The following is a 19,332-nucleotide window of genomic DNA, read 5'->3' as shown; positions in this document are numbered from 1 at the left end:
CTAAAACCTAACTTAACATCTTTCTTCCATATAGCTGTTTTTCCTTACAATTTTTCTAGTTCCATTAATGACACTGCTGTCTTCCTAAACCCCCACCCCCACTCCCACTCCCGCCAGATATGTTGCCCATATGGGAGGATATTCCTGATCAGGTATAGGTGGGACTAGATGATAATCTCTGGGGTCCCTTCTAATTCTGAGATATTGAACTGAGAAAGAACTTCCCTGACACAATACAAAATTACTTACTTTCTTCTTTTACCTCTACACATATGCGTGAGCAGCATAAAATATAAAAAAGGACAAAGATGCCTGAGTCTGCAAGGAAGTTACCAGTTGTCAAATATCTCTGGTGGGGAGAGGTGGTTAAGAAAGTGGCATAATAAGAGGAGATTCTGTCATCATTTCCTTTCATATGAATGGTTTCACAAGCTAGCGATCTAACTTCTAAGTGGGGGCTTTCCACCCACCCCATAGGCAATATTGAAAAGTCTCTAAAGAAGACCCTCTACTTCCCCCACCCTCAGAGCCGAGCACCTTCCTTTGTGAACTTAACACATATCTTGACTGACTGAAACCACACATTGGTACTCAAAGGCCTGCATTCAGGGTGGGTGTTAGGGAGTGCAGGGTTGAAACCAATATTTTTCCTTTCTATAGATGTTGATAAGGCTATGACAACCATAAAAACAACCAAAACAAATCCTTTTCTTGTGTTACGCCACCATTGAAAGAGCTTTATGTATCTAATGCTAAAAATTATAAAATCTACTTAGAGGGTACAGAGGGCTTGCTTAGGACCTCAGGATTGTCCAAATTTTCCCTTTTCAGCATGTTAGGCTTGATATCTAATTGAGGAAGGAGGATTAATAGTCTTGAATCCACATCACATCAAGACCACTTCAAGGTACTAAAAATGTTTAGCTTGGAGAAAAGATGAGAAGCAACACAGTGGGTGTTTTCAAGTACTCAAAGAGTCTTCACATGCAATCTTTGAATATTGTAACTGATCAAGGGTGTCGAGTTAAGAAGCATTTATTAAGCACCTACTATGTGCCAGATCCCATACTAAATGCTGAGGATACAAAGACAAAAAAAAAAAACCCTAGTCCTTGCTTTCAAGACCCTTATAGTCTAATGGAGGAGACAACAGGCAAGTAATAGATATAAACAAAATATATACAGAATAAACTGGAAATAATCTCAGAGGGAGGACATAAACATTAAGGAGAACTAAGAAAGACTTCCTGTAGAAGGTATAAAGGAAAGGAAAAAAGAAGAAAGTAAGTCCGATTCTTTCCATGGCTAATTCTGAATTTGTGAGCTTCTCAGAGAGACTAAGCCCACTACCACTGTTTTAGCTGGACATTGAAAAGCAGTCACCTGTAACTTCCCATAACCCAGAGGATCATCCCCCACAGATGGCGATTACCCATTAGGGATCATAGACTCAGATTCTGAGATAGAAGAGACCTTTAAAGGTCGTCAAATCCAACCCCCTCTTTTTACAAAGAAGGAAACTGAAAAGGTTCTGTGTCTTGCCAAGGTCTTCTAGATAAAAAGCAGTATAGTTGGAATTTGAAGTCAGGTCTTTTGACTACATATAGTGCTATTTCCACTAGGCCACACTGCCTCCCTGGAGTTGTCTTCCTGGCAAAACAAAGCATTTTGATTGTGGCATGACTTACTTACTGACTTAACTCTGAACTCTTCTGAATTAGTTTCTAGACTCTAAAGCAATAAGCAGGTGAACAGCATCCAGGTCCCTTTGTCCAATACTTCATATATTAAAGTGCCTTTTATTTCTCAAAGGCAAAACAGGGTCTCTAAATGAATTTCTCTCTGTAATGATATGAACATTGGCTTTAGAGTGATTGAATCACGCAATTTGAGAGTAGGAAAGGACTTCAGCAGCTCTTTTAGTCCAACCCCCACACCAAAAGAATCCCCCAATAATATACCCAATACATGAGTCAGATAACCTGAGACTGAACATTTTGTCACTGTCTGTATATGATTATGGGCTTCAGTTTCCTCATTTACAAAATGAGAGCATTAGGTTGAACCCTGTCTCTTTCCAACTTTAAATTCTGTAACCCTATTCCTTATTTTCTGACCACCCAGCTTCCCTGCTCCCAAAGCTCTCTATCCTTTCTGAAGCCAGTTTCTTTGTGTCTCTCCTGTTTATTCCAACCTGCCTAGAATGGTGAGGAGCCCAAATTTTCTGATCTCATTATCCTTTCTGATGAAATGTTTGAGTGTCATTATTCTCTCCTTTCACGCAAATCCCTGCCTCTTTATTCCTTTGGTTATTATTGTTGTTGTTAATAATAATAACAACTTATTGTTATTATAACAATATATTAAAACTAGCATTATGTAGCAAAGTGCTTTACATATATTATCTCATTTGATCCTCACCACAACCCTGTAAGGTAGCTGCTATTACAGATATCCACATCATGACTTTCCCCATTGCATTTTCAATACATTGCAGGTCGGCATAAGAAATTAAATGGGAATTTTGCGGGAGTTTTGCTGAAGCTGTAGATGACACATAGAATTTTGGGGAGTTTTGCTGAAGCTATGGATGACAGATGAAGACCAGCAGGTGACACAGAAATGCATAAAAAAAAAAAATATATATATATATATATATATATAGTATTGTATAATATCAACATATTTTATCTTTTAATACCATAATAATTCAGACTTCTTCTCTGGTATGGAGGGCCAGAAAAATTTACATGGATTTTCCAGACTGCAGGGGCACCATGCCCCTAACCCCCACAATATGAAAGAGATAACTGTATTATCTCTACTTTATAAATTAGGAAACTGAAGCAGATAGAGACAAAGAGATTTGCCCAGGGTCACACAGCTAGTAAGTTCTGAGGCAAGATTTGAACTCAGGTCATCCTGACTCCAACACTCTATCCAATGTGCCACCCAGATACCAAATAGTCTTCAATCATACCCATGGCCCCCAAAAAATGTCATTCTTGAACCAAACTGATGACGATCTTCTCTAACTTGTCTAGACTAGTTCTTGAACAATAGATATACCCTCTATTACAAGGTCCTTCCCAGTTTGTTAGGACCTGTCGAACTTACATTCCAGTGGTATAGCTTTCAAGAACTCAGGGTCACCTCCATGTTACAATGAGATATCAGGTCATAAGATCTGGAAGTATAGGAGCACTTAGAGATTTCCTTAGAGTCCAATGCCTTTATCTTCCTTAAATGAAAAAACTGAGACCCAGAGAATTTAAGTAACTTGTTCATAATCACACAGCTAGTGTCAGAGCTGATAGCGAAACCCAGTTTCAACCGTTGGTCCAGTGTTCTTTCCATAACAAAACACTGTCTCCCTGAGTAGACTATTACCAGGATGAGAGACCATGAGATGGTACCTACTGCTTTCTTACCCAGAGAATCAATAGGAAAATGAAGTTTCTATCTTAAAGTCTCTCATAACCTACATTTCTAAGCTTCTAATACATTACTGCACTTCTAATACTCTAAGGTCCAATCAAACTGGCCTCCTCACTGTTCCTCACAAGCAACCCTCCATCTCCTATCTCCTCACTTTTATACTTTCTGTCCCCCATTCCCAAAATGCACTTCATACCTCCAACTCTCAGAATTCCTTGTTTCCTTCAAAACTCTGATTAAGCAACATACGTATACATACATATATATACAATAGGTAGACTTTCCTGATCTCCTTGTATTAATTGTGTATGTACTCAAGTGTTTTTGTTGTCCTCCTAAAAGGACGCATGCTTTTTGATCAATTTGCTGAAACTCTAGAGGCTAAGAGCCTCTTCCACAATGGTGGTGCTTCTGGAGACCCCACCTTTGATATAACCTGAATTTATGACTGTAAAAGAAATGTGGGTAAATAACAGCCAAAAGTGAGTTCTCTAAATTCAGCTGCAGATGCAATCTGCTTCCATTGTTCCTTCAAACATGGCCCTGATGAGGAAAAAGATCATTGGCCATCTAACTCTTAAAACGATTCTCACCCTTCTTGCTCCCTCTTCCTTATTCTGTATCTCTTTGCCTCCTTTTCCTCCCACCCCCAAAAACAAATCAAACCTTACCTAGAAGAGGAAAAAAAGAGCCAAAGGAGTTGACTCATTCAACAAATATTTACTGAGCATCTTAATTGGGCATACTCTGTCCAGGGATGTCTATCAGCACATTCATGCCTCTCCACCCTATACAACTCTTATCACTATTCTTTCATGTTTATCCCCATCTGAAGAATTAGGGGAAAGTGAAGAAATCTATGAGCACATAGGATAGACACACTGCTTTCCCTTTGTAGTGCAGACACCTACTTTTTTGCAAAACAACATGGTAGACCCAGGGTGGGCTATAAATTTGTAGAAGTCTAATGAATAATGTTAAGAAGCTTGGTCATATAGGGGAGGTAACATGTGCCACATAAGTGGTACAAACTAAGTGCTAGAGAAGAAAGGAATTATTTTTGATTGGAAAAGAAATTGGTTGCGTTTCAACTGGATCTTGAAGGAGGGTTATTTCAAGAGGCAGTTAGTGCTAGCGAAGTTGTTGGGTGTTTGGGGAGGAGAGTATTGTTGAGGAAGGAAGAAAGGCCATCCTAGACAAAGAAAATAACAGGTAAAGCAAAGATGGCTTACTGCATTTGGGATGTGAGTATCAATCTACATTGAACGAAACCTTCAGCTTTTTGTGGGAAAGTAGTAGGAAACAAGACTTGGAAATATGGGTTAGAGTCAGATTGTGGAATACCTTAAATATGAACCATATTTAGCTGGTTTTAACAAAAGCTACACAATTAGTACAGTGCCTTTGCAATACTAATTACTGGTAATATTAATCTGGTAGAGGAGCAGATCTAGAAGTCATTAATACATCCTAGACTAAGTTTAAAAAGTGCATTTCCCTGGTCTTCCACCTGATAATCTGGCTTCAGACACCTAATAGCTGTGGAACTCTGGGTAAGTCACTTAACTTCTGTTTGCCTCAGTTTCCTCAACTGTAAAATGGGGATAATAATAGCACTTACCTCGCCAGGTTGCTATGAGGATCAAATAAGATAATATTTGTCATTAAAAAAAAGGGGGAAAAAGCCCTTAAAGTACCTACACAGAGTAGGCACTATATAAATGTTTATTCCCATTTTCCCTTCCCTGCCAAACAGTGAAAGTATGTTCACAATTTCAGTTCTTCAAAACAGGTAAAAAGTTACTAAGATGTCCAAATTCTTCAACCCAGAAACCTTACCACTAAGAACATATTCCAAGGAGATAAAAAAGAAAAAAAGAAAAGGTCCTACATAAGCCACATTTTTTTCATAGCAGCATTTTTTGGGGATTGGAAAGTAGATGCCCATTGATTAGCCACTCCCCAAATAAATTGTGGCACATAAACATATTGAAATATTATTGTGCTATAAGAAATGATATGAAGAACTTACATAAGACATCCATAAACTAATGAAGGATGAAGTAAGAACCAGGAAAATATACATAGTAACTACAATCTAAGCGAAAAACAGCAACAAAAAGAAGGCCCTACAGTCCTTTCTCTCCTCATAAAGTCCTCATGAAGCTTCTCCCCCACCCCACTTTCCAGGAACAGCATCTCTGCTTAGTTAGGCTCCCAAGGGCTGGTCCTCTTCACAATTTGACTCTCAATTACCAAAGAGAGTTCTCCTGAGTTAATTATCTCTTCCTTTCTTTGCTGCTTGAACACTATCCCTGAGTCCATGTCTGTCTAAAGGGTGTGTTTCTGTTCTGTGCTGAATGTGGTGTCCCCCATTAGTCAGATGTCTCCACTTCAAACTGTCATGGCCAATTGTGGGATGAGTAGGGGAGGAGAGAGTGGGGGAAGAGAAAAATGCCCTTCCAACTCTACTACCCTCTGCTGTTGACACAGGGATCTCCTCCACAAAACTGCTGCTGGCCTAGACTACTGAACTCTCAAACTGCCACTCCTAGAAACACCATCTCTCAGGATCACTGTTCAGACACCTATGCTCAGAGAAAGAAACACAGGGCAGAAAAGGCAGATAGAAGCTCAAGCTCACCTAACCAAGTCCCTCTGCTCTAGCAGCCACATTTTGGCAGAGGCCATTTCTGGTGAAGGGTGGGAGGTGGAGGTAGAGAAGGGAAGGAGGAAGGAGAGAGAAGAGGCTAACTCTCCTTTAAAATTGATCTAGTACCCTACTATCTACTACCCCTGCTGTGCAGGTGGGGATAGGGGAAGCCAAGAGACCATCTAGAGCATTCTTCATCATCCCAAAGTTCCAACTCCTTCAGAGCTGAACACAGTGTTCCAGGACAGATGCTTAGCACTCCATAGGGGTGCATTCAGAGGAGATGGAGTGAAGGGGAAAACCTTTTTACCCCTCTTACATGCAAACCAATATTAAAGTGGTTTTTTTTATGTCTTAGGTGATGAATGCCTACCTTGCCTACCCCTATACCTGGCTGTTCCAAAGCATACAGGATGGATTAGAAAGGAGAAATGCTGGAAGCCAAGAGGTCAATTATGTAATTACTGCAATAGTTCAGGTAAAAATTATTAATGATTTGAACAAGGAAAGTGGTTGTGGGAATGGAAAGAAACTACCGACTCCCCCTGGAGTTGAACCCAAGGAGTCAGTAGCTAAGGCCTTCCCTTATCCCAAGGGAAGCCTATGTATTTCGTCTCTATTTACAGGTTTTAGATAAGCTTTTGAATAGAGCAGAGGTTATTCCTATAACTAGCAGGTGCTTAGCAAGGAAAAGTAGTGTCAAAACTACAGTAGGTGACTGGGGAAAGAAAGGGTGTGTGTGTGTGTGTGTGTGTGTGTGTGTATACAAATTTGTAATTCTTGAGACAATAATTAAAACAGACAAGTTTGTCTGAGGTTCTTCAAGTGGTCAGGAAATGATTAACAGGTTTAGTTGCCTTTTTTTTCTCTAAGGCCCTATGTTGCCATGTGTGGTGAAAATTCAATTCATCCCAACTACCAGTTGTTGGAGATCTCCCTTAGGACTGACTCACCTGCTATTGCATAGTTGTGGGAGGAAAGAGGTGGAGTTCGGGGACAAGAGAGAGAAAATCACGTTGTGATATCAGTTATAGACAGAGGGGTCCTTTCCATTACAAATAATGTGGTTGGCTGGCTACGTGTTTTTTTCTCTTTTAGGCCTTGATGCTGGAGAGAAACCTGGATTTCCCAAATTTATAAAACCCAGTGACCCTGGCGTTCAAAAAGCAGCCAGGTTTGCAGTTGAAAGGTTTAACAACTGCACAAATGACCTCTTCTTATTCAAAGAACTTCACATAGATAAAGCAATGGTGCAGGTGAGTGCTTTGACTGAAGATCTGTCCTGGATTCTCCTCCTCAATCCCTTAGGAAAAACCTAAGGAAAAAGAAAATTCAGGATTTTTAGCTTTGTTTACCCAGAAACTGCAAATAGCCAGAATTTGGCCAACAATCTGATCCTCTCCCTCCAAAAAAGCCCCTAAGAAGCCAAAATGTATAGAATGTCATTTTCTAAAACTGTTAGTTTTTATTAAGAGAACCCAATGATCCTTGGGGCAGCTAGGTGGTGCAGTGGATAAATCACTGAGCTTAAAGTCCCAAGAACCTGAATTCAAATCTTGCCTCAGACACTTACTAGCTGTGTGACCCTGGACGAGTCACTTAACTCTGTTTGCCTCAATTTCCTCATCTGTAGGAAATGGCAAACCACTCTAGTATCTTTGCCACAAAAACCCCAAATGGGGTCACAAAGAATTGGAAACAGTTAAAAAACAATGAAACTGGAGCACTGACCCTCACTAACAGCCTATTTATTCGTAGTAGAGAGAATACTAGAATTAAAATCAGATGGACCTAGGTTCAAGTCCCAAATCTGCTAATTACTATCTGTGTGACTGTAGGCAAATCAATTAGCTTTCCTGGGCCTCAGTTAGCTTTCCTCTCCTATAAAATGAGGGAGTCAAGCTAGATGACCCTCAAAGTCCTTTCCAGCTTTTAATCTATGATTCTACTTTAGATACACTTCCAACAAACTTGGTTGGAGGGAATGTTGTATCCTAGGAAAGAATGTGCTCATGAAGTCAAGAACCCAGGATAACATTTGGCCTTTTGATACTTATTTGCCATGTGGTTATGTGCAAGTTCCATCATCTGTAAAACAGGGATAAAAGCTATAGGAGCTACCTCCCAGGAAGATGTGGCTAAAAGAAAACTTATAGCACATCCCAAAACTTACTATGTACTATCATTTGTGATCATATACAGGATGTCCCAAACCATGGCAAATTAGAAGCAGCAAAACAGGAGATCTAAGAAGGAATAATGATTTAGCTAAATGCTATTAAACTGGCTCCAAAGTATGGCTGGCATTAAGAAAGAAAAGCTATATAAAAAAAAAACCAACAGACAAAAGGGTTTAAGAACCTGGGTAATCTGGAGCTACTTCATATGGGAGAAAACAGCTTACCTCAGTATCTATATAGGTACATCCCTTTTTTTTTTTAACAATTTTATACAAGTGTAGATGTTCATAATGGCTCTAAATTGGGAAAAAGTTAAATTATGTCCAGCATACTACAAGAAGGGAGGGAAGTAACAGAATTCTTAGATTCTCATCCAAAATGGTTCAAATCAGTTATCTAGAAAATCCATCTTTATGGAACACCTCCTTTCCAAAAGATGCCAAATAAATTGTCTTCTATTATTTCTGGCACTACATTCATGGAATTTTGGTTGGTTTTTTAGGATAGTGTATATATGTGTGTGTATATATGTGTGTGTGTGTGTGTGTGTGTGTGTGTGTGTGTGTGTGTGTGTGTGTGTGTGTGTGTATACACACATATATATATATTTATAACCTTGTGTTTCTTTGTTTTGGAAGGAATTATTTCAAACATAGTATTCCAGGTCCTTAATTCTCAGATTAAGAAAACATAAATGCCATCCCACTACCTTTTTCAGTGGATGTCTAGTATTATTCCCCACCCACCCACTCACCCTGGAACAAGGTTTACAGAATTGCAAATTATCTTGCTCCACCCTCAAACCTCCAAAATCTTTTTTCTTTTCAAATCATGGCAAATGTACAAACTTCTTTTAGAATTTAACATCATTTAGAGAAGGAGTGAAAAGTCAGAAGAATTAAGGGAAGGCAACATAACCCAGGCTAAACTAATTTCTTTTATCTCTTCTTAAAGGCATTTGGCTGTAGCTAGGCAAGATCTATTGAGATGGCTCCCCGAAGTTATTTAATCCCTCAAAAATTCTTCACTTTAAGTACTATCTGAATCTTCTGCAAAAATGTCTCATGTTTTATAAGGGAAATTCAAAAGTAGAGGTGAGGATCACCACCACTTTTCCCGCATGTATATTAATGCCATGGGCTACCATCTCCACATATATTTAGGAGAATTAAAAGACCAGCTATGATTGATATAAAGATTAAAAGTGAAAAAACACAAATAAGGTATTCCAGGGCAGTGGCTGCTTTGGGTATCCAACAAACCGGTCTGATTCTTGGACAATTATATGTTTTCTATACCCTGAGGATTAAATGACCAGTTATAGTGAACTCCCAAGTGAAGCCTACATCACAAAAGTTGACTGTTTCACCACAGTAGAAAAGTAAGGGGAAATACTGAAGGCATAGTTCTGTGGCAGAAAAACAGCAACTAAACAGTATAAGTTTAGTTGGAATGAGGATTACACAGAGATGAAAGACTGTTTAAAGTAGAAACTCAACATGTCTAAAACAGACTTCCTTATATTTACTCCCTCCAAACCCACATCTTTTCTAAATTTTCCTAATTTTATCAAGGGTACCACACCCAAGGTTTGCAGCTGTAACACCCTTCAGCACTCATATATCCAAACAGTTGCTCACTCATCATTTTTACCTCTAAATTCCTTGCATTTGTCCCTTTCTCTCTCTTCACCCAGCTACAACATTATTTCAGGAAAAATAGTTGACTAATGGTGGCCCTGCCTCATCTCCCTATTCCAATCCATCCTCCACTTGGTTGTCAAAGTGATTTTTCTAAGGCAAAAGTCTAACCATGTCACCCCTTTACTTGATAAATTTATTGGTATCCCAAATCCATAGAATTAAATATAAACTCCTTTGTTTGGCATTTAAAACTCTTTGCAACCCATCTCCAATCTGCCTTTTTAACTGTATTACATATTACTCCCTTCCACTCATGCTGCAGTTTAGCCAAAGTGGCCTTTTTGCTGCTCCAGATATAGAACTCCCATGTCCTAATTCTATTCCCCACACCCATGTAATATACTCCCTCCTTACCTCCACTTCTTGGAATACTTTTTTTTTCTTCAAGATTCAGATCAAGTGCCTCCTTCTATATGAGGTCATTCCTGATTTCCCCATCTATTAGTACCTTCCCCACCCAATGTCACTTTGTACCTGTTCTGTGTATGTTATTCTTCAGTCACATCAGTCATGTCCAACTCTTCATGACTACATTTGGAGTTTTCTTGGCAAAGACAGTAGTTTGCCATTTCCTTCTCCAGTTCATTTTACAGATGAGGAAACTGAGGCAAGCAAGTTAAGTGACTGGTCCAGGGTCACACAACTAAAAAGTGTCTGCAGCGCTTCTCTCCCCATTCAAGTGTTAGATCCTTAAGAACAGTTTGTTTTGTCTGACATAGGCACTTAGTAAGTGCTTGCTTGATAGAGTTATGAGGGGTAGGGTATCTAAAATAGAAAGTATCCACAGAACCTAGGCAAGAATGGTTAAAGGCTGGAGAATTGGCAAGCTATGATACTTTTCATCTATCATGAGATGGGGTTAAACCTCTGATTTCATTGGTATAAGGAACTCCAGATGAGGAAACTCCCTCTATCAAAGCAGACCAGTTCTGAAAGTGATGGTTTCAGAGAATTGCCTGGGGCACTAAATTATTAAGTGACTTTCCCAGTCACATAGCCAGAATGTGTCAGAGGCAGGAGTTGAACTCAGGGCCTCTGATTCCAAACTCTCCACAGTTTTCCACTGTACCACACTGCCTCTCAACTGGATTTACCTGATGGTCTGGGTAACTGCATGTGAATTCACAGCCATTGATTGCGTGGCTAAAATACCACGGTGTAACACAAAGGTCAGAGCCCAGTGCATACACAGTTGCCTTCCTCAAGGTGTTCCCTCTGAATGTCATTTAGCTGCTCAAGCCCCTAACTCCCTTCACAATGCAAACCTTGGACAGGGCATCTAACCTCTCATCAGTGATTCTAAGTAACACCTAAAGGATAATCCTAAATCCGTTTTACCACAAATAATCCAAGAACCTATTCTTATTCAATTTAGCTCGTGAAAGGATTGAAATATATGATTGATATGCATATAAGCCGAACAATTTGCAAGAAGAATGAACATTACAACTTGGACAGCTGTGACTTTCAAACAGATAGAACTTTAAAGCAGGTAGGGCACTTGATCTTCCTAACTTTCTAACTTTTCCTCTTCACAGAGTCCCTTGCATGCAGTATACTCCTTGATCATTTTCAGGGTGTATCATAAAATTACCATGTCACATTGTCTTTGACTTGACATGGTTTCAGCAACCACCCTTAATGTGGGAAGGCACTTAAAATTAAAAGGAAACTCTCCATTGTTTTTGGTGAATTGCAAGCACTGCTACTTATTTCCTTTCAATCTAATAAATATCTTCTCCCTTCTACATAAAAAATTGAGCTGGGAAAAGAACAACTAGAAATCACTTCAAGTGATTTGGTATGGGGCTGTGCCTGAGGTATTTGTGTGCTAATTAAAATATATGCTGTTGGGCTTAGAAATACCATATGCCTCACACATTTTCTATCTGCTTACAGACATTCACTTGCTATACTGAAGTCTGGGTCATTTCCTGGCTCCAAAAGACTGAGATACTTGTTCTCCATTGTCAGTGATTTCTTGCTTCTCCTCAACCAAAGGGTAGATGGCGTTTTGGTTTTCAGCTCAACCTTCACTTTCTGCCTATCACAGACAGTTTGTATTCTTTGAATGTATTTGTGCCTTAAAGCCTACTAGAACTTTAATGAACTGATGCTGAGTGAAGTGAGCAGAACCAAGAGAACACCGTACACACTAAGAGCAACACTGTGATGATCAACTTAGCTCTTCTCAGCCATACAATGATCCAAGACAGTTCCAAAAGGCTCATGATGGAAAATGCCATCCACATCTAGAGAAAAAACTCTGGAGTCTGAATGCAGATTGAAACATAGTTTTCACTTTTTTTGGTTTTTTTGTTTTTACTTTCTGGTGGTTTTTCCATTTTGTTCTGATTCTTTTTTTCACATGACTAATGTGAAAATATGTTTAACATGATTGCACATGTATAACCCATATCAGATTGCTTGCTGTCTTGGGGAGGGAAGGAGGGAGGAAAATATGGAACTCAAAATCTTATAAAAATGAATGTTGATAACTAACTTTATACATAATTTGAAAAAATAAAATACTATTTCCAAAAACAACAAAAAAAGAGCCCATTAGAATTGATAGGCACCAAAGCTTATGTCCTAGTAATAGCTAAAATAGAAATAAAAAATAAATTGTACTACTACAGTGTACTTCAGGGCACTGCCTCAGCATGAGACAGTAAGAATACTAAACGGAAGTCTTCTCATACCAGAATGGCATATATGTGCTTTAACAAGTATGCTACAACTCTGATTCATTCAAAAGTTTCAACAGACTTGTAGGTAAAAGCCAAAGGACTTAGCATCAGATTAAAATGATTAGAGAAAAAAAACTATCTGCTGCTTGATAATTTTATGAGAATAAAATAAGCACTGACTTTAAAATGACTTGTCTTACATGGGCTAGTACAATAAACTTGTGAGATAGCATTCATAACATGGTTTGTTTCCTCAAGGAGTTTTGATTCAAAGGGGGAGATAAAATGTTTATTAATATCTGAACGCCAAGACAACATATACGCTGAAGGTTCTCAAAGAAAAATGGAAAAAAAAATGTGACCCAAAAGGTCTAGCTTTAAAGGAGTGAACCTTAAGTTGATAGTAAGAGCACAAGAAATTCCAGGTAGAAGAAAGCACACAGAATTTCACAAAGTACTGCGTTCCTTACCTTCTTTGCTCTGACATAAAACTGAGGTTGGATATGATGGTATAGTTCAGGGGTGGGGAACCTGCGGCCTCAAGGCCACATGTGGCCTTCTAGGTCCTCAGGTGTAGCCTTTTGATAGAGTCCAAGTTTTACAGAACAAATCCTTTTATTAAGGTGATTTATTCTGTGAAGATTAGATTCAGTCAAAGGGCTACACCTGAGGACCTAGAGGGCCACATGTGACCTCCAGGCTTAAGGTTCCCCACCCTAGAGTTAGTTTGAGCTCCTCCTGACTTCCCTAAGGTTCTTTTTCAGACCATCCACCAAGACAAGTTATAGCTACAAAGTCAAGATAAAACTCTTGCTGCTTTTCATTTTTAAAATATATACATATGTATGTATATGCATACATACATATGTATATATGTATGTATATGCATACATAATATGTATATATGTATGTATATGCATACATAGATATGTATATATGTATGTGCATATACATGTATATGTGTGTGTGTGCGTGTGTGTGTACACACACACACGCACACACACACACCCCTTATTCTTTATATAAGCCCCCATGAGAGCTTAGCAGCAATATGACAATCATTCAGCTGATTTCTGCAATGAGGCCAACAAAACTGGATGAGGCAACACTGAATAGAGGATTAAGGGATGGGTTAGGAGCCAAGAAGACCTCAGTTCACATCATCTATAAAATTAGGGGATTACACAAGATTGCTTCTAATGTCTACTTTTCAGCTCCTAGTCTATGATATAATTTAGCTATGGAGTTAGTATCAACACTGATTTTGACTAACTATAATTGATAAATTTCCATTTCTTTCTTCCATGTAGAAACATGGCTATATTTTAAGTTGGACAGGATGTGACCACGTGCCCTTAACCAAATGCTTTTTAAAATTGTTTCTAAGTCCCCTAGAAGCAACATTTATTTATAGGGTATAAATCATTTACTTACAATCACAAGTTTCTTTTATATGTTGATGAAATCAATATGTACACTTAAAAACTGGAAGAGACCTTGGAGATCATCTAATTCAATGTCTTCATTTCAGAGATGAGCAAAATTAGGCCAAGAAAGCAAACGATCAAGTAAGTAACTTGCCTAGAGTCATATAGCTAGTAAAAGTCTGAAGCAGCCTTATCCCCAAACGGGAGATTTGCAACAGAGTAATAGTGTAGGAAACAAAACACCTATAAGCAGATGGCGTCGATTATTGTAAATAGCAGCAAATAAAGTGAACCAGCCATTACCAGAAAATCATAATTTGCCAAACCAAACTTTATACTCATTTTATTTCCACTCATTTACTAGCTACTGTTATACAGTTATTTTAATACATAAGAGCCTATCTAATCCACTGAAGTTCCTAGAATCTAACTACCAGAACAATTAACCTGGAATATTGTCTTTCATTAAAGACCTCAAAGTGACTAATATCAAAGCAAAACATCTTATGCAACCCCCTACAATTCTCTCCTCCACTCCCAATGTCCCCATTAAACCAACATTTTATTAAAGTCCAAGTGATCAACACATGTCCCCAATATCCGCGTATGTACACACATACAAACACACACACACACACACACACACACACACACTTATAAAAGTTATATGTCTTTGGTGTTAGTATGTCACAAGCTGCTCTCAAGAGGACAAAATTGTTCTTCCCTATGTTCCATAAAACTCCTAGTAGCCCCTATTACAATATTGAGGTGGCCACAAATGATAAATAAATATTAATTTTAATTCTCTATCTACATGGCAAAATACAGCTAACACTTGGAAAATATAAAAATGCCATAATAAAATAAGACAAGAGATCATGTCTAAGTGATTATTCCAATGCCCTTTGACTTTATTGGATGACAGGATTTTAGGAGATGGTATAATACTAGAACACTACCAGAAGCTACCCAGTCTTAATATTTTAAATTATCTTACTATCAACAGGAGTGTATAACATTTCAAATAACTTCTAGAGGGCACAACAATTGGGTGGTATAACCATCACAACACAGAGTTGAAACACTCCAATCAAAATTGATTGATCATTTAGGACACAGATACTTAAGGACTGGCTTCCTCTACCCTGAGGGAACAGCTAAGATTAGCTTAGCTTAACTGTGAAGAATTGTGTAGAAAGCCAAGGACCAGTTTATTCACTTGGTTTGCCTCATCCAAAATGGCTGTTTAAAAAAAATTAGTAACGAGAATAAAATATACAGATAAAAATTTATAGCAGGCACAGAGAAGAAAACCCCCAGAAAGTGACTGTTCTTTTTCCCTACTCTCAGAAGCTAATCTGGTTCTAGCCCAGTCCAGGATGGGGGAAACTAGACTAAGGAGAACACTGCATCATTCTCAATTTCAAGATCCCTAAAATTGTCTGATGTCAATCCAAGGTTTGGAAATGTGCTCCCCCATTTGGTCCCAAATCAAACTAAAACTTAATATTAGCCAAATCTGCTCTTCTTTCTGTTGATGCCTAATAAGGTAGTGGTGACAGCATGTCCCTAAAAATTGAAATATAATTACGACATCTATCTAACCATGCCTCACAAAATCATAGAATATTAGAGATGGGAGAGACTTTAGAGACTTACGTAATCAAATCTCCTCATTTTTACATATAAGGGAACTGAGGTTCCGAGAAGAAAAGTGACTTGCAAAAAGTTATACAGCTAGTTAGTGGCAATGATGAGACTAGAACCCAGACCCCCTGACCTCTAATCCATTGCTCTTTTGACAATACTACACTGACTGGTCCTCATCAAGCATGTTTATAAAATACAAAGCCCAAATGTCTATCCTTTGGTACACTGCTGGAAGATGATATTGCCAGCTTTCCACCAGAGAAATGGTATTCTGACATTTAATTAAAATTAGAGATACCCACGGTCTTTTTCAATCATTCAACACATGATGATTACAATAAAAGCAAAGGCTCAATTTCAATTAATTCATTATGCCAGTTTTTCCACAAAGAGTTCATACTAAAGTAATAGGCACTTGTTCTAATATATGCCCATATCCTACATAATCCTTTCTAAAATGAAAGTACAAATATAAAGATAATATGGGAAACCCGAAAGGAATCCAAAGGAGATCAACCAGAAAGCAATTGAAGGTTTAGAAAAGAGACATTATGGGGAAATGCTAAAGGAAAAAAGGTTTATTTCTCCTAGAAACAAGAAAATATTTGGAGGCAGGGAAGGAAGAGAATTAATCACAATGTTAAAGTATGTATGAAGAGATTGTATGTGAATGATGGCAAGCAGCTGTTCTTGCAAAATGGAGATGCCAAAAAGCATTATGCTTAACCTGCAGTAGAAGGGATTTAAGTGTTTGGGAAAACTTATAAGTACCATAGTTGTGAAATGCTAGCATGCGTTACCAAGATATGAAGCCCTTTGTGGAGATTTTTCATGCAATAACAACAATTGACAATTATACAGAACATTTTAAAGTTGGTGAAACCCTTTGAATACATTCTCATTCTTCACAACAACCCTGTGAGATAGGTTCTATAGGTATTATCCTCATTTACAGATGAGGAAGCTGAGGCTCAGCATGACTAAGTAACTTGCCCATTGTCACACACTTCATAAGTGTGAGAATTGGGATTTGAACCCAAGGCTTTTTGACTCCAAGTCTAGCACTCCATCCACTATGCCCCCACTACCTCTTCTTTCGTTTTTTGTCCTCCATTCTCAAAGAGTACCATGACATCAGGAAGGTGATCAGGAACTTGCAAGTGAATTGGATTTAAGTGAGGGAGGGCTGTGCACAGCCACCAGCCTCACTCTCTTCTCCAGAGTCATCTGGGTCCAGTGACAAGATATAGATCAGGACGCCTGAAGATGGCCCTGGATGCAGTGGGAGACCTTGGCCTTTTTAAGCTAAGGTCTTTCCCAGGTCTCAGTTTGTCTGAGGCAATGCCCATTCCATGGTCAAGATTAGGCAAGAAATGAAGATAAGAATAGTCTCTTTTACCTAGTCAAAAAAAAAAATCAATATGGGAGGGGAAGACCTTCAGGGTTTAAATTAAAGGGACAGCTGTTTTCTAAGAAGGGGCAAAAAAGCTAATGGCCTTCATATTCCCCTACCTCTGTAAAAAGAAAAAAAAAATCAGGGAGGAGGCCTGAATTGCCAGAAAGAGAAGAAGCAATTTTCCCTGGTATAAACAAGGTAAATTGAAAATTGCTTGATAAGAGATTACAATGCATGTAGACATATACAAAATTCATGTGTATATAATAAAAACACTTGTGACTCTCCTAATTTATAAACTTGGATATGACTCTTGGGAAAATCCTACTGAAGATCATGAAACTAGATCACTTTTTAGAGTCCTTATAAAACTATAACACTGCTAGTACACATTTTGATGTTACTCAGTTTGATGGTTAATGGGGGGTAAAGGGCTTGAAATGAGCTTAACTAAATCTCATAGCTTTAATTCAGGAAGCAGGATCAATTGCTGACTTTTTCACCAGCAGCATTCGCTCAACTGTTTCTGCACTTGGTTGGTACATCTATTCTAAAACAGGTACTATCTCAAAACTGAAGTCTCTGACTCATAGAAAATTATCTGGCCACTACACCCAATTTCGTCTTCATAAGAGACTCAAGCACTGCATTACATTAGAGCATAAATAATTGTAAGGTTACAAGAAAAACAAATCTTTCTGGTACAATATATACATACAAATAGTCATATTCAAACCTACTAAAAAGTTTTTGGCTTTTTCCACTAATTCCAAATTTCTAAATAAAGCACAGGAACCAGCATCTTCAGCATGAAAGCCAGACTGCAAAGCCATATCTGCTGCAAAACTGAGACTCCTTTTCAAAAAATGGTGAATACCAGCATCCATAGGCTTATTAATATTCGAAAATTAAGGCCTGAAAAGCACAGCTCTTCATCATCTATCTAGGATGCTAGTAACTGACAAAGGTAAAAGTAATTTGCTACACTAAAAGATCAGCCCTCAAGCATAAATAAGATAGTGATTCAACATACCACTATTAAATGGTTGTTTCATGATTTTTTTTAAAAGGCTTGTGATTTCATGATGCACAAGAACTGTTAATTGTTTTATACAGAAACCGTCACAGAAGAAATGCTAAATAAGTGAAATAAACATTCCTCTATGCACTGAACACTCAAAAAAGTTCAATAGTCAATATTAATTATGTGCTACACTATAGAGCTTCATGGAGTAAAGATAGGATTTTACCTGCCTCAATTTCCCATCAGCTTTCCTTACATAAAGAAGAAGTACATGAGTAATTCAACACAATGGGTTAACATTATAACCCTACATTCTAGTCACCTAAGGGTATATTCGATATAAGAGCAGACCAGTTTAAAAAGAAAAAAAAACAGGCAATGATATAATTAGTACTTATAATTAGTACTTATTTATCGTTGTGCAGTCATTTTCAGCCGTGTCTCACTCTTCATAACCCCATCTGGGGTTTTTAGCAAGATACTTGAGTGGTTTACCATTTCCTTCTACAGCAGGGTTATGTGACTTGCCCAGGGTCACACAGCTAATAAGTGTCTAAGGCCAGATTTCAAAGCAGGAAGATGAGTCTTCCTGACTCCAGTTCTGGAACTCTTATCTACTGCACCACCTAGCTGCCCAATTAGCATAAATTGTTTGTTGTTTAGTTGTTTTTCTGTAGTATCCACTCAATTAGTACATATAGTCTAAGCTCAAAACACAGTTATTTAAGTTATCAAACCTGAACACCACATTCTATTTAAGATTTATCTATTTAAGATAGTATCTTTCCCCAAAGCACTTCAGCAATTTCCCTAATACGTATTTATAGATTGAAGGGGTTGGGGAAAAAAAAGAAAAGAAAAGCAACATAGTTAGCTATAGGGCCACAAAGGATTAAGTCCATGGCAAGGAAAGGCAAATTAATTCAAGTAAATTCTTCTAAACTGGGCTGCCTCTCAAAGATACCACAATTTGCCATAGAAGACAGTACTCTCTTCAAGTAGCACTGTAACTATTAATTCCATACTAAATCTAACATTTCCCTCCTAAATAAAAACATGTTAACTGAAAACTGGCCTCCCGATAATAACATGCAGAACTTAATTTTCAGACACTGTTATAATAATTATACTATATAATAAAATAATTTTCTGGGTGACACAGTCAAAAAAG

At 38.1% G+C, this 19,332-nt stretch overlaps 1 protein-coding gene across 1 annotated transcript in view; it reads left to right on the top strand.

Annotated features, from left to right (window-relative positions):
• The window catches only part of CST7 (cystatin F), a 28,620-nt gene extending 15,715 nt beyond the window's left edge, over window positions 1-12,905 (top strand). Inside the window, exons 2-5 of the mRNA XM_020987270.2 lie at window positions 6,450-6,569; window positions 7,190-7,347; window positions 11,350-11,466; window positions 11,874-12,905. Of these exons, the coding sequence (XP_020842929.1) occupies window positions 6,450-6,569; window positions 7,190-7,347; window positions 11,350-11,466; window positions 11,874-11,951 (473 nt within the window). The 3' untranslated portion in view covers window positions 11,952-12,905. The remainder of the gene's footprint in view (window positions 1-6,449; window positions 6,570-7,189; window positions 7,348-11,349; window positions 11,467-11,873) is intronic.
• The last annotated feature ends 6,427 nt before the right edge of the window (window positions 12,906-19,332 follow it).

This window comes from Phascolarctos cinereus, unplaced genomic scaffold (genome assembly GCF_003287225.1).
Source record: "Phascolarctos cinereus isolate Bilbo 61053 unplaced genomic scaffold, phaCin_HiC Scaffold_2;HRSCAF=192, whole genome shotgun sequence".
Lineage (NCBI taxonomy): Eukaryota > Metazoa > Chordata > Mammalia > Diprotodontia > Phascolarctidae > Phascolarctos > Phascolarctos cinereus.
This window is presented reverse-complemented; position numbering and strand designations above follow the sequence as displayed.